The 14,643-nt window shown below is 58.5% G+C and overlaps 1 protein-coding gene across 1 annotated transcript in view; it reads left to right on the forward strand.

Annotated features, from left to right (window-relative positions):
• The first annotated feature begins 1,415 nt into the window (after positions 1-1,415).
• Positions 1,416-14,643, forward strand: part of TXNDC11 (thioredoxin domain containing 11) — a 35,112-nt gene continuing 21,884 nt past the window's right edge. The window contains exons 1-4 of the mRNA XM_055136807.1: positions 1,416-1,725; positions 6,999-7,215; positions 9,027-9,124; positions 14,178-14,307. Coding sequence (XP_054992782.1) covers positions 1,505-1,725; positions 6,999-7,215; positions 9,027-9,124; positions 14,178-14,307 — 666 coding nt within the window. The 5' untranslated portion in view covers positions 1,416-1,504. The remainder of the gene's footprint in view (positions 1,726-6,998; positions 7,216-9,026; positions 9,125-14,177; positions 14,308-14,643) is intronic.

The following is a 14,643-nucleotide window of genomic DNA, read 5'->3' on the forward strand; positions in this document are numbered from 1 at the left end:
CCGGGACCAAGTCGGGTGTGCTCCGCGCAGAGCAAGCACCTTCCACGCGGTGCCATCTCTTTGGCCCCGCTTGTCCTTGTTTAGGAAGGCCAGAGGGGCACCCATAGGGCTCCACACCCTAGGTGGGGCACAGCATCAGGGGGTGAGGGGAACCTCGTCCTCCAAAATCCGTTTTCTGCGCGGGAGAGACAGCACCGGGGTGAAGGCGCCTAAGCAGCCTGGTTTCATCCCTGACATCGCCGAGCACCAAGCCCGGAGTAGGGGTCTGGGGTGACCCAAATCCCTGACCCCAGATAAAAAGTTACCAAGACCTTCCCGGGGCCAGGGCTGTGACTCAGAGGTCGGTCCCCGCCGACCCCTCGGCGTGCGAGCCCCAAACCCAAATCCAGCCCGTGCTGGAGGAACCTCCCGACGCCCTCCTGACGGGCCCGGCGCGACTTTGCACGTTTCCCTTCCTTGGAAAGGACCTAATAACCGGCAGCGACACGCCACAGGCTGTGCTAAGAGACACCGAGACCTGCCATCGCCACAACCGCTCCAGCGGCCACAGCGTCCGGAAGCGGCAGCGGCAACACGCCCGGGGAGGCGGGCCGCGCAGACTCAGTGGCCGCGCAGAGGGGGCGCTAGCGCTAGCGCAGTCTTCGCGAAGGAGGCGGGGCCTGCGGGATGGGGCGGGGCCTGTGGACCAGGCGGACGGAGCCGGTATTCGCGCGAGTTTGGCTGGGGAGGGTCCGGGGTGGGGTGGGGGAAGTGGGGGAGGATTGGTGAGGGACGTATCCCGCCCTAGTAGGCGGGGCTTCCAGGCGGGCTCCGAGTTCGCGCAGACTCGGTACACGCAGGGGCGGGGCCTGTGGGACGGGGCGGGTCTTGCTAGATGGGACGTGGCCTGTGGGACGGGGCGGGTGCTTGTGAGAAGAGACCGGCTTGCCCTCTATTGGCGAAATTGGGCGGGCGAGGGGCGCGTCTCGTCGTGGTGAGCGGGGCTTCCGAGCGGGCGCGGCTTTTGAGCAGACACGGCGCACGTAGAGGGCGGGGCCTGTGAAACGGGGCGGGGCTTATGATATGGGGCGGGGCCTTTAGGATGGGCGCGGCCTGTGGGACGCGCTCGGCCTGTGGGACGGGGCGGGGCCTGTGGGACGGGGCGCGGCCTGTGGGACGGGGCGGGGCCTGTGGGACGGGGCGCGGCCTGAGGGACGGGGCGGGGCCTATGGGAAGAGGCGGGCGGGCCCGGTGTTCGCGCGAGTTCGGCGGGCGAGGGGCGTGTCCCGCCGCGGCGTCCGCGCAGGCTCGGTGCGCGCAGGGGGCGGGCCCGCGGGCGGGGGCGGGCCGCGGGGCCGTGGCGACGCTGACGTGGAGGACTCGGGTTAGCGGGCGCGGCGGGCTGCGGGATTGGGGCGCGGACGGGCCGGGCCGGGCCCGCGGGCCGGCGGCGGCGGCGCGGCGGCGGCGGCGGCGGCGGCGGCGTCGGCGGCGGCGGTATAAAGGCGGCGGTCGGGAGCATGTAATGTCGGAATGCGGAGGCCGCGGCGGCGGCGGCGGCAGCAGCGGCAGCAGCGACGACGCCGAGGACGAGGGCGGCGGCGGCCCCGCGGGCTCCCCGGGCCCGGGCCGGCTGCGGCGCGGGCTGCGCGGCGTCTCGCTCATGGCGCGCCGGCGGCCCGAGCTGCTGTGCGGGGCCGTGGCGCTCGGCTGCGCGCTGCTCCTCGCCCTCAGGTTCACCTGCAGGTGAGGCGGCCGCGCCGGCCCCGCGGCGGGGGCGCGGCGGGAGGGAGCCGGGGCGGGCGGGGGGTCGGGCCGCCCTGCCGCCCCCGTGGCCAGGCGGTGGGTCCGTCCGCGCACACGCCCCGGGGCCGGGGCCGCCGGCTGTGGACGGAGGAGCGCCCGGGCCCCCCAGGACACGGCGTGTGTGCGGGTCTTGGTGGCACCCCCCCACCGCCCCACTCATTGCCAGCCCTGGAGGAAGATTGCAGCTCGGAACTTTCTAAAGTCTGTGTTTGCGCCACCCGGGCAAGGCTCGGGGGCTGCTCCCGGCGCTGTGCTCAGGGGGACCGGCTGGGGTGCCGCACGTGGAATGCAGGTCAGCAGCGTGCAAGGCCCTACGCTCCCACCCTCAGGACGGGTTTTTATTTATTTATTTATTTAGCGTCTCCTAGGAAGCCCCTTGGTGTCCGTGGGTTGGGGGTTCTCCGGGAAAGAACGGATGATAGTTGTTCACGCTCATTGAGCCACCCGGGGTTCCTCAGAAGCTGCGTTTTCCGGTTTGGGGGAAGGATGATTCTCTGTTGGGGTCTGGGGAGGGGTTGCCATTCTGTCCATGGCAGGACCACTGGCTTTTCCCCTGCAGGATGCCAGCCGCCCCCCACACACACACCTGCTTCCAGACCCTGCAGGGGTCCCTGCAAAATCACCACCTGAGGACTCAGCGTGGCTGAGTATTTTTTTGCTCGGCGCGCAGAGGGTGGGTGCCCGATGAACCTCACTCCCCGTGCAAAGCCCCGAGACTCTTGTTTCCTTTCCACCCTCCGGCCCCAAGTCACACGCAGTGTTTCAGGGGTGAGACCTGCACGGGGAGGAACTCGCCTCCCTCTGGCCTTGCTTGCACTTGGTCCCCGGCTGGCCCAGGAACTGTGGACACCCACAGGGAAGGGGAGAAGGTTGCAAGGTGGTGCCTGGGTCCAAGTCAGCAGCAGGGGTTCCCACCCGCCCCAGCCCGGGTTCACAAGTGATGTAAGGGGTGCGGCCACTTACATCAGGTGCTCGCATGCCGGGAGTAACTGGCTGCCCGAGTGCGTGGGGTTTGCTGGGCCAGAATGTGCCTGGGAGAGATTTCAGGACGGGCCCAGAAGGGTCAGTCTTGCAAGGGAGCAGGTCAGACCAGCTCCCCCCTCACATACTTCAGGCGGGTCCCCGCGCTTAATAGAGTGGACGGATTTCCCCCGCTTGGAGCCGCCTTTGATTGAAGGGTGTCCTGTTGTGATTTTTACCGCTGTCCCACTGACCCTGCTCTTTCTGTTCCCCTTTTCCTCTTTTACTCCAAGGTCTTTGTAGTAAGGAGGATCTAAGATTAAGGGCGTGCAGGATTGGGGGAACGGGAGAAGGCAGAAGCACAGATAGAGGCGTGCTGGGGGTCTAGGAATGCAGTTCAGTGCTCCAGTGCTTGCCTTGTGCCTTGCAGGTACAGGGCTCGGGGCTCAGTCCCTGGGCTCAGTCCCTGCAGGGCAAAAAAAAAAAAAGGAAAGAAGGGGCTGGAGTGATAGCAGAGCAGGTAGGGCGTTTGCCTTGCACGCGGCCCACCCGGGTTCGAATCCCAGCATCCCATATGGTCCTTTGAGCACCGCCAGGGATGATTCCTGAGTGCATGAGCCAGGAATGACTCCTGTGCATTGCCAGGTGTGACCCAAAAAGAAAAAAAAAATTTGGGCTTGAACTCGGGGAAAGCTCTCTTATGTGTCTGTTGTTTACTGGTTCAGATCAAGGTAGTGGAAAAGATTTGCAGGCTGGAGAGATGGGGGGAGATTGGTGTCTTCTACCCAGCAGGTCCTGGTGTGATCGCAGCACCATATGGTTCTCTGAACCCTGGGACGTGGCCCCAGAGCCCCGCCTCAGGCACTGAGCAATAGCTCAGGCCTTAGGGTACCGCTTGGGAGGCCTGAGGTGGGGACTCAAAGGATTGACTTGATGAAACAGCCGTGCATTTTTTTCCATTTTAACGTTCACCACGTTTTTTCGTGTTTTGTTTTGTTTGGTTTGGTTTCATAGGGAAGGCACTCCCCACTCCTGGATGTGCTCAAGGGCCCCTGTGTAGTTCCGGGGTGAGCTAAGGTGCTAGGTAAGGGCCTTTAACCCACCCACCCGCACCCACCCCCACATACACACCGTCTCTTCTGCCCTTCGTTCCTTCTGCTGTGGAACATGGGAGTTTATCCTGCTCACTTTATCACTGGCGCGAAGGGAAAATGGTGTGCGTCCACAAATTCGTTTTGCCTGGTGGCATTCTGTACTTGGGTCCTCTCTGGGAGGAGGTGGAGGGTATGAGATCAGGAATCCGGAGAGGCCTCGCTTACCGACCTGCAGCTCTGGAGTCGCGGGGACCCGGGTTTTGGGCGTGAGAGCTGAGGAGAGCCTGGGTCTGTGTGTGCGCAGGTGCTTTTGCCAGCCCGAGTTGAGCGGCAACAGGTGCTTTCTTTCTTTCTTTCTTTCTTTCTTTCTTTCTTTCTTTCTTTCTTTCTTTCTTTCTTTCTTTCTTTTTTTTTTTTGCTTTTTGGGTCACACTTGGCAATGCTCAGGAGTTACTCCTGGCTCTGCACTCAGGAATCACTCCTGGCAGTGCTCGGGGGACCCTATGGGATGCTGGGAATTGAACCCAGGTCAGCCGCGTGCAAGGTAAACGCCCTCCCCGCTGTGCTATCACTCCAGCCCCCGACAGGTGCTTTCTGACGGCTCAGGGACCCGAGAGTATCTTCCCTGGTGGAGGGCGGAGGTCTGTGCTGAGGGGGGGGGTCACTCTTGCTGTCGCTCAGGGCAGCAGGGATGGAACCCAGTCTGGCCACGTGCAAGGCAAGTGCCCTCCCCACGGTGCGTCCTGCAGCCGTGAGGTCTCTTTGGCTCCCTTCCCCTCAGACTCGCTCACAACCTGCCCACTGTGCTCACACTTAATATACAGTTGTGGGTTTTTTTCTTTTTCCCGCTTTTTGGGTCACATCCAGTGATGCTCAGGGGTTACTCCTGGCTCTGCACTCAGGAATTACTCCTGATGGTGCTCAGGGACCATATGGGATGCCGGGGATTGAACCCGGGTCGGCCGTGTGCATGGCCAACACCTTACCCACTGCACTATCACTCTTGGACTTAATATACAGTTTGGATTGTAGAAAAATACCCGCCAGAGAGGGGTGGGGTGGAGAGGATGGCACCAAGGGTCAGCGTGCAGGCTTGGCATGCAGGGGCCGAGTGCGATCCCTGGCATCACATGGTCCCCCGAGGACTGCGGGAGCTGCCCCGGGCCATCCTGGGTGAGAGCCCACCAAAATCAGGGGCCAGAGAGAGAGTGTAGCAGGTAGGGCATTTGCCTTGCACACAGCTCCCCCAGTTCAATTTCAGGCATCCCATAGGGTCCCTCGAGCCCCACCAGGACCGACCCCTGAGTGCAGAGCCAGGTGTAAGACCTGAGCACCCTGGGTGTGACCCACCCCAACCTAGAAGGAAAAAAACAAGCTCAAAACCAAACCAAAAATTACTGTCTCCAGAGTGGAGTTTCCAAGTCCTTAACAGCCATCCCCTTTGCCCAAAGGCTAAGTCATCGGGGTCTCGGTTTAAAAGTCACCACGTGGGCCCCCTTCCTCAGTCACGCTGTGAAGCTCCCCTACAGCAAGGGGCCACGGGAGTGGGGGACAGTGTGTGTGTGTGTGTGTGTGCGCGCGGGGGCGATGGGGCAGCCCATCCTCCCTGGGGACATGGCTCTGGAAGGACAGACTGGCTGCCCGGGTGAGTGTCCTGCCAAGGCCCCAAGCCCAGCACCTCTTGTTCCGTGTGTTTATCTGTTCATGTGCCTGGGTTTGCGGCTGCGGAGAGAGTACGGTGGGTAGGGTGCTTGCCTGGCATGTGACCGCCCAAGTTCCTGGCTCGGTATATGGCCCCCTGAGTACCACCCGGAGTGATTCCTGAGCCCAGAGTGAGCCCCGAGCACTTCCAGGTGTGCTCCAACCCGCTCCTTCCAGCCCCCTCCCTTCCCCCCCGCCCCCCCCCCCCCCGAGAAAAAACACCCAGCTGGATCTTTCAGATTAGGAAAATGTTTTACTTAGACTTGGCTCCCAAGTTTCCCAGCCTGAAAGTTATTTTGGGCAAATAAATAGATTGGCTCTAGCTTGGAACCAGTAGCTTGGTTATGCTAATCACTGGAGTTTCAAAGGGGAAGTGACCTGTGTCAGGCTGCCTCCTCTGGACACCCAGGCCTCTAGCTGGTGGGCGGGGTGGGGGCTGGGCAGTTAGGGTTTCCTCTTTGCTTTCACATGCGCAACTGACTGCTTTTCTTTCAGCCTGAGTATTAGAGACTCAGCAAATTACAACATGGGTGGGGTTTGGTGGTGGTGGTAGTGGTGATGGTGGTGGTTGCTGCTGCTGCTGCTGTTGTTGCCTAGTAACATTTCATGGTGAGGAGAGCCCCGTCGCTCTAACCTGAGGAGTGACCCCAGCTTTCTTATACTTGCTCTCTGCATAGTTTTGCTTTTGCTGTCTTGAGAGTTTCAGTCTGGTTGGGGTAGTGGATGGAGCGGACGGGGCTCACCGGGGCTCCGTCCCCGAGCCTGCCAGCGGTCATCCCCGAGCACAGAGCCAGAGATAAGCCCCAGCCCAACTGGGTGTAGCCGCAAAACAAAAATAATAACAAAAGAGAAGGCATGAGAGTCACCCCCAAAGCCCATCGCTCCACCAGGACTCGCCCGCCCATTAAAAGGGAACTAGCATGTACAGCAGGTACCCCGGGGCAGGGTCCATCTGTACTACATGAGGCCGTCCAGAACTCTGGTTAAGAAGCCAGCCCATACCCCGGTACCCCTCTGTCCCTCCCCCCCCCACACACACACACCCCACCAGGCCTCAAACCGAGATCTCATACATGAGGGCTTCAGGTACCATGTTGGGTCGTGTTGTCCTGCCTGGCGCTCTCTGCCCACTCCTAACCACGGGGCCTGGCATTTTAGGATTAATGTGAGTTTTGATATGATGGGACTTTTCATCATCCAGCAGTTGTCCACTTGGACCTGCTGGGGTTTGTACCCTTCCTCTGTGCGTTCCTGGGGGGGTGGAGGGTTCATCAAACCCCAGGGGATTCCATTTTTACTTCCTGGGTCGTCTTGCGGCTGCTGTCCTGCCCTCTGCTGGGGAGACCGTCGCCGAGACGGTTTCTGAATGGACACGCAGCTGTGTCTCTTCTGCCCGGCGGGCTTGCCGGTGGCCCTGGCTTTCCGCTCCCCCAGCCAGTCTGTTCTGCTCTTTCGCAGTCGAGCAAAGGATGTGACGGCGCCCGCCAAGCCACCGGTCAGCTTTTTCTCCGCGGGCTCGCCCGTACTGGACCTGTTCCAGGGCCAGCTGGACTACGCCGAGCACATGCGGCGGGACTCGGAGGTGGTGTTGCTTTTCTTCTACGCGCCCTGGTGCGGCCAGTCCATCACCGCCAGGGCCGAGGTCGAGCAGGCCGCCCGGCAGCTCGCAGACCAGGTAAGGCCGCGCCGGGCCAGCCCTCAGCAGGAACCGAGGGCAGCGGGTCAGACGCTTGCACCTCCGTCCCTGGCACCCCCTGGGAGTGATCCCTGAGCACAGAGCCAGAAATAGCCCCGGCGCTTCCCCGGTTTGGCTCAGATCCCTGTTGGCCCCCCAGTAAGGACATAGGGTTCCTAGGACCAGAGACGGAGCAGAGGGCTGGAGCATGTGCTCTGCGGAGGGGCCCCAGTCTGGCCCTGGCCTCCCTGTGGTCCCCTGAAAGGGAGCCAAGTCTCTGCTTGCCGGCGACGTGGGCCAGTGACCCCCTGGGAGTGGTGGCGCCACAGGGTATAGGGGACGGGAGCTGCCGGCGGGCTGCAGGCACTTCCTGGGAGGTACTTTGTACAAGGGAAGGTTGTCGGGCGAGCACAGAGTGACACGCTGACCTTTTAACTCTGGGCCCCGGCTGGGCATGGCAGTGCGGAGTGAGGGCTGCTGTGTGCTGCCCAGCAGGCTCTGTGGGCAAGTGTGCCAGCCACAAGGATGGCAGTGCCGCCCGCACCCCCTCCACCCACCCTCAGGGCCCAGCGCCCTTCCCTCACCTGAGTGTTTTATTAAATAAGTCGTGCTGTGGGGCTGGAGGAATAGTACAGTGGTGAGCAGGGCATTTGCACGCGGTCAGACCAGGTGTGATTCCCGGCATCCCCTATGTCCCCCGAGCCAGCCGCCCACCGCTGAGCACAGACCAGGAGTCAGCCTTGAGCATCGCCAGGTGTGGCCCAGAAACTGAACCAAAACAATGCAAAGAAAAGGACAGGTGTAGCCAGCAAAAACCTCCACTCAAGCTGCAGTTTTCCCTCTCACCCTGCCACACACATACACACACACACTCGTGCACGCGCGCACACACACACACACACACGCAGGCACATTACTACTCCCTTGCCATTGCCCCCCACACATACACACATCACTGCCAGCAGTGCTAAGTCCAGAGAGGGTTCCACTCTGCTCATCCATCTCATTTGTTTTTAATTCTTTAATGTTGGGCCTCTGGAGTGATAGCACAGCGGGTAGGGCATTCGCCTTGCACACAGCTGACCCAGGTTCAATTCCTCCGTCCCTCTCAGAGAGTCCGGCAAGTTACCAAGAGCATCCTGCCCACATGGCAGAGCCTGGCAAACTCCCCATGGCGTACTCGATATGCCAAAAACAGTAACAACAAGCCTCACAATGTAGACGTTACTGTTGCCCGCTCGAGCAAATCGATGAACAACGGGACGACGGTGGGCCTCACCCTTCAGTGCTCAGGGCACCCTATGTGGTGGCAGGGATAAATCAGCATCTGCATGTGCAGGGCAAACGCCTTCACCCCTGTACTGTTGCTGCAGCCAGTCCATATTTTTTTATTACATTTTTGTTTGTTGGATTCTGGTCACACCTAGAGATAGTTGGGGTCATCCCTGGCTCTTTGCTCGGGGTGGGGGGGACCATGTGCTGCTGGGGCTCCGGCGGGGAGGGGAGCGCTCAGCGACGCGCTGAAGCCCTGTCCTACTCCGGCCTGGCAACGCTGCTCCAGGGCATTAGCGCTGCGGGAGACCTGGCCAGTGCTCGTGGCCTGTCAGCCCAGGCACAGCCTTTCCCCTCAGGCCAGGCTCCAGAACCTTCTGAGTCCGAACCCTAGCCGAGGGTCCTGTGCGGACACCTGGGTCTCTTCTCGCTTTCAGTTTCTGTGAGAGGAGCAGTTCCCTTATTTCAGGCCCGTCTCTCCGGCCCTGGCGCCCTCCCCGCCGTATTTATAGCCCCTGAAACCTGGTTTCGCTCTGCAGGTGTTGTTTGTGGCAATTAACTGCTGGTGGAGCCAAGGGCGGTGCCGGAGGCAGAAGCACTTCTTTTACTTCCCGGTCATCTACTTGTACCACCGCAGGTAAGGGGGTCGCCTGTCTGTCCCACCGCAGGTAAGGGGTCGCCTGTCTGTCCCACCGCAGGTAAGGGGTCATCTACCCGGCAGGGCTGCGCTGTGGGGTTGGGCCCGCTTAGTTCCTCTCATTTCCAAGGGCCCTGGCTTCTCTCACTGGGTACAGAACATAAGTCACAGTAGTAGGAAAAGGGGAAAACAGTGTCGGCCTAAATAACTTGGACATAAATAAGCAGTCTGAGTAGTAGAGTCCTGACAGCAATAGTCTGGAGTCCCCTGTCCTGACGGCTGGGCTCCTGTGATGATACGTGTCCAGCTGCCCCCCCCCCAACACACACACACACACACACACACACACAATGGGGTAATGGAGTGAGACTATTTTCTTTCTTCTGTGACCATCTCATCGTGTTCCATGGCCTTCAGTAGGGTCACTGCCCCCTTTGTGTGACTGTGCTTGTCAACTGTTCTTGAAGTGGGGTTTGGAGAGGAGCTCGGGCAACCTGGCCAACAGGAAGGGCTTTGGAGAGTTAAGAACGCACAGGCTCCTTCTCCTGGCCCCCAGTGCCTGTCTCGGGGCTTCACCTGCCTACCTTTGCACCCGGGGGAGGCGCCCGGGCAAGTCCAGGCTGACCGGGACTCCCATCTCAGAGGGCTCTGCACGCTGAATGTCCCGCCCTCCAGCCTGTGTGTTCCTACAGTCCCCAGGTGCTGTGCCCAAGGCCACTAACACCGACCTTTGGACCTTTGACCTTTGCTTTCTGGAGGGAGAGGTTAAAGGCTTGCAGGTTCCACTGGTCAGAGCTTGGCTCGAGGGCAGACTCCCCTGGCCTTCCTGGGCCCTCATCCATGGGTCTGCACAGACCTCAGCCAATTCTCCTTCATCTTGTCTGCCTCACCCCTCCACACTCTGGTGTCCCCGACAGTTTGCGGGGCGTGGAATTCTTTTTCTAAGGCAGGCACCCCATTCCCGCCCTAACACACTCAGTGCCGGGCCTGGGGAATTGGCTGTCGTAAGCCACGGTGCTTATTTGGGGTTTTTCATTTGTTTGATTTTGGTCCACACTTGGGCAGTGCTCAGGGTTTCTCCTGGCTCTGCACTCAGGGATCACTCCTGATGGGCTCCGGGAGGGGGGACCCTGTGGGGTGCTGGGGATCAGCGCCTTACTTGCCGTACTATTGCCACAGCCCCTGGAAGCCATGTTTTGTGTGGGAACCATGCTGCTGATTTCAGGTGGGGACAGGTCGCAGGTCCCTGGCCCCACTCCTTATTTTCAGGTTCTGGGCAAAGGATCCAGGGCCTCATCTATGCGAGACAAAATGCTTTGTCACAGAGCCATCCCCCTTTGCTTTCATTTATATCTTCAGATTGGGGGGCCCCTCCCAGTGGTGCTCCCAGCTCTTCTGTTTGTGTTTTGGGTCACACCTGGCTACGCGCAAGGGTTACTCCTGGCTCAGGAATTATTCCTGGCGGTGTTCGGGGCACCATATGGGATGCTGGGAATTGAACCCGGGTTGGTCATGGGCAAGGCAAACGCCCTCCCCGCTGTGCTAGTGCTCCACCCTAGTGCTCTCCACTCTGTGCTTGGGGGAGGCATCCCGCAGGCCTGGGGCTGGGCCTGGGCCTGGAGCCCCTTATGCTATCGTTCCGCTCCCCCCTCCCAGCTTGAGCCATTCATTTCGCTTTAAAATGAGGGTCTTTAGGTCTTTTAATCTAAAACCGCTCTCAGAGTCGCTTTCATGTAACCTGTCTGTAGCCAGCACCCTCCCCGTCCCCCCAGGGCACCGCCTGACTTCCAGGAACAGGAGTGGCTGGAGACCACACTCTCGTGCCCCCCAGGCCAAGTGCCCAGAGGTGGACGTGAGGGAAGACTTCCCTTGACTGGTTACCGAGGCCACCCATGCGGGCATCATTGTCACAGGCCGGTGTCGTAGTTCTGTGGACCGACACAGAGACCCCGGGTAGAGCTCTGGAAATAGCCTCTAGGGAAGTGCTTGCTGCCCGTCTTTGCCCGTCAGGCTGTTCCCTGTGACCCTGGGGGGCGAGAGCCCTCTCTGGAGCGTGAGGTCCGGGTTTGATCCGAGCACCACAGCGTGCCCGGAACTTGCTGCTTGGCTCCCCGGAGTCCTCGTCAGCCCGGCTGGCTCGAAGTACTTGAGTCCGGAAGCACCCCCAGTGCCTGGGAGAGGGATGTGTCCTCAGCCCTGTGGGCATGGTCCTGGGTCTGAGGCTGCGCCCAGCCTGCGCAGGGCTCCCTCCAGCCTTGGAGCTCTTTCCCCGGCCCTGACTAGTCGGTGCTTTGAACGCGGAAAATAGATTTTTTCTGTCCAGCTTGTATTGCTGTCTAACGAAGGAAGTTGCAAGGAGGGTCTGAAGGCAAGAGTAGCTCCCCAGAAAGAGGGTCTGAGGAGACCCTTCTTCGCCCCAGGAAACCTCAGCACAGTAGAATCTGGGCTAGCGCCAATACCCGTCTCAGCAGATTGCTTCCCCCTCCCCCTTTTTCAAAATAAAGAACCACGGTTTATAAAGTTAAACTTAATAGCTGAGGTCTAGGCATATGAGATTTCTACATCAACCCCACCACCGTGTCAGCTCCCCTCCACCAGTGTCCTCAGACCCCCTCCCCCCACCTGTCGCCTTGACAGGTGCATTACAAACTTCAGTGGTTGCAGGTTAGGTCTAATGTTCTCAGTGTTGCTGGGTTCCCCTGTGACTGCCCCTTCTCAGTTTCTCCTTCCACCCTGGATTTCTTTCCTTCTCTCTCCTCTAAGCTGTGGGGTCAAGGGTGGTCTAGGCATCCCCCTTTACTACAGTTCATTTCCTCGTCCAGTTATTCTGTGGACCACAGAGAAGTGAGATCACCCTGTTTGTCTTTCTCCTTCTGGCTCACTGCACCGTGACAGCTTCCAGGCCCGCCAGGTTGCAGCAAACTGCATGGTTGCATCGGTCCTTGAAGCTGCACAGTATCCCATTGTATATCATATCTTCCTAATCCATTTATCTGCCTTGGACGCCTAGATTGATTCCTTATCTTAGCTATTGTACTGTGTTGCAAGAGTAATGGTGTGCATAGAACGGCCTTGTGTCCTGGGGATAATGCCCAAAGCTGGACTTGCTGGCTCTTAGGCCAGCTCAATTCTACGGGGTTTTTTGGTTTTGTTTTTTGGTCTTCGGGCTGCACCTTGCTCTGCTCAGGCCTTACCCTTGGCTCTGCTCTCAGGGCTCACTCCTGGGAGGGCTTGGGGGACCACAAGGGTGCTGGGAACCAAACCCAGGTTGGATGCGTGCTAGGCAAGTGCCCTACCTGCTGCATTATCTCTCCTGCCCTCAGTTCCAAGTTTCTGAGGACTCTCCGTGCTGGCTTCACCTCATTCCCTCCGGCAGTGGATGATGGTTCCTTTTCCACCACATCCCTGCCACCACACCTTGCTTTTTTTTTTTTTAAGTATTATCCAACATTTTTTTTCAATAATTTAATGAATCACCATGAGATACAGTTACAGACTTACAAACATTCGTGATTTATGTTTCAGTCCCTCCACCAGTACCTGTTCTCCACCGCCAGTGTTCCCAGTATCCCTCCCGCCACCCCACCCCCACCCGCCTCTGTGGCAGGCACATTTCCTCTGTTCCCGCTGTTTTTGATATGTGCCCTTCTCACTAGTGTGAGATGATACTGTGTTGATTTGGATTTCCCTAAAAATAAGTGATGCTTAGCATTTTTTATGTACCTACGGGGGAATAGTGCTCTTTTACTGAGCAGAGTACATCGGGCAGAATACACTGCCCATTTGTTGATTTTTTTTTTCTTTTTGGGTCACACCTGGCGATGCACAGGGGTTACTCCTGGCTCTGCACTCAGGAATTACTCCTGGTGGTGCTCAGGGGACCATATGGGATGCTGGGAATCAAACCCGGGTCGGCCGCGTGCAAGGCAAACGCCCTCCCTGCTGTGCTATCGCTCCAGCCGCTGTTGATTATTTTCAAATTTGCCCCTTTCAGTGAAAAATCGTCTGTGATCGCTGGGGAGGCGGTTGCTGGCGGTGGTAGTTTTCGAACTTGAATTAGCGAATCTTGAGTCGATAGAATTGCTAACTCTTATCTTCCAGCTGTGCATGACGAAGGCTGTTTCTGCTCTTTTGGGTGCTAATACTCCTCTCTCCAGCGCCCTGTTCTGCAGCGTGCCCTGAAGACTTGTGTGTCTCACCACTGTGTGTGTGTGTGTTTCTGTAACCACATGGTACTGTGTTGTGGCCACAGCGCTGCTGTTCTTGACCGTGTTCTCTGTTGTCACTGTTAACAGTCAGCCTTGTAGCGATTTCGACCCGAGAGAAGAATGGGGCACAGTCTCACCATACCCCTACCCTGCCCCCACCCCTGCCACAGGCAGCCCCGTTGAGCAGAGTGGATGGTGCAGGACCGAGGAGGACCAGCAGGAACTCCACGCAGCCTGAAGACGGTGCTGGCAGTGTGGCTCGGCGGGGCCGAGTCCGTTCTTGCTTCCCAGACTCTGCTGGGGGTCACTCAGGCCGTCCCTGGCTCCACCTGTTACTGCTGGTGGTCCCGAAAGCTGGAAGGGATTTCCGGTTGCTCAGTGACCCTTTGTGCCCCTTCTGCCGTATTTCAGATGCCTGTAGTACATGGGTGTGCCCTGCACACCAGGCAGTCCTGGCCTTTTGTTTCCGGGTCACCAGGATGGTTCTTGTTTTTTATTTAATGTTTAATTTTTTTTTTTAAATAAGTGTGGAAACGTCATGGTGGGGATCCAGGGGGTCCACCTCCCAGTGAACACGCTGCGGCTGAGAGCTCAGCGTGGCGTGATGGCTGCCCCCCACTTCTCCTCATGTGAAACGCTTATTCTCAGTCTGCCGCCCCCACCTCGCCCCTCACACCCCTACCCCGTTGGCCTCCAGAATCCCAGAAGGCTCCTGACCTGTGACCCTGATGGGGCCCCCGACGTGAGATGTGTCCGTCTTGTGCTGTTGAGTTCGGTTGTACGTTACGGGTGTGCTGCATGGTGCATTCTTTTTATTTTTTTCATTTTTATTTTTTTGGTACTAGTTTTGGACCAATCGAATACAAAGGCCCCATGAGTGCTGTGTACATTGAGAAGTTTGCCCGCCGAGTGATGAAACCACTTCTCTACATCCCATCTCAGTCAGAGTTGCTAGATTTTCTCTCGAACTACGAGGTACCTGTCTTTCCTATCTCCTCCCATTCCCTAGGCCTCACCGGGCTCTACTGGATTATGTTAGAAAGTTTTTTGCTTTGTTTTGTTTTTAACCTGATTTGCAGCCAATGAAAGATTGTATTTTTGGGCAAGTCTGAAGAAGGGCCTTTTGAGGCGCTTTGGATCTGAAGGTTGGCCTGGCTCAAAGTGAGCATTGAGAGATGCAAATACTTGCTTTTAACCCTTTCGTTTGGGAATGTTCGCTTTGTCTCCCAGATTGTGTGTGGACACAACGTAAGATTTAGTGTGTAAGATTTAATTTTGAATTTGTATGCAACTGCAGATTTCCAGAAACCC

This window comes from Sorex araneus, chromosome 4 (genome assembly GCF_027595985.1).
Source record: "Sorex araneus isolate mSorAra2 chromosome 4, mSorAra2.pri, whole genome shotgun sequence".
In the NCBI taxonomy this organism is placed as follows: domain Eukaryota; kingdom Metazoa; phylum Chordata; class Mammalia; order Eulipotyphla; family Soricidae; genus Sorex; species Sorex araneus.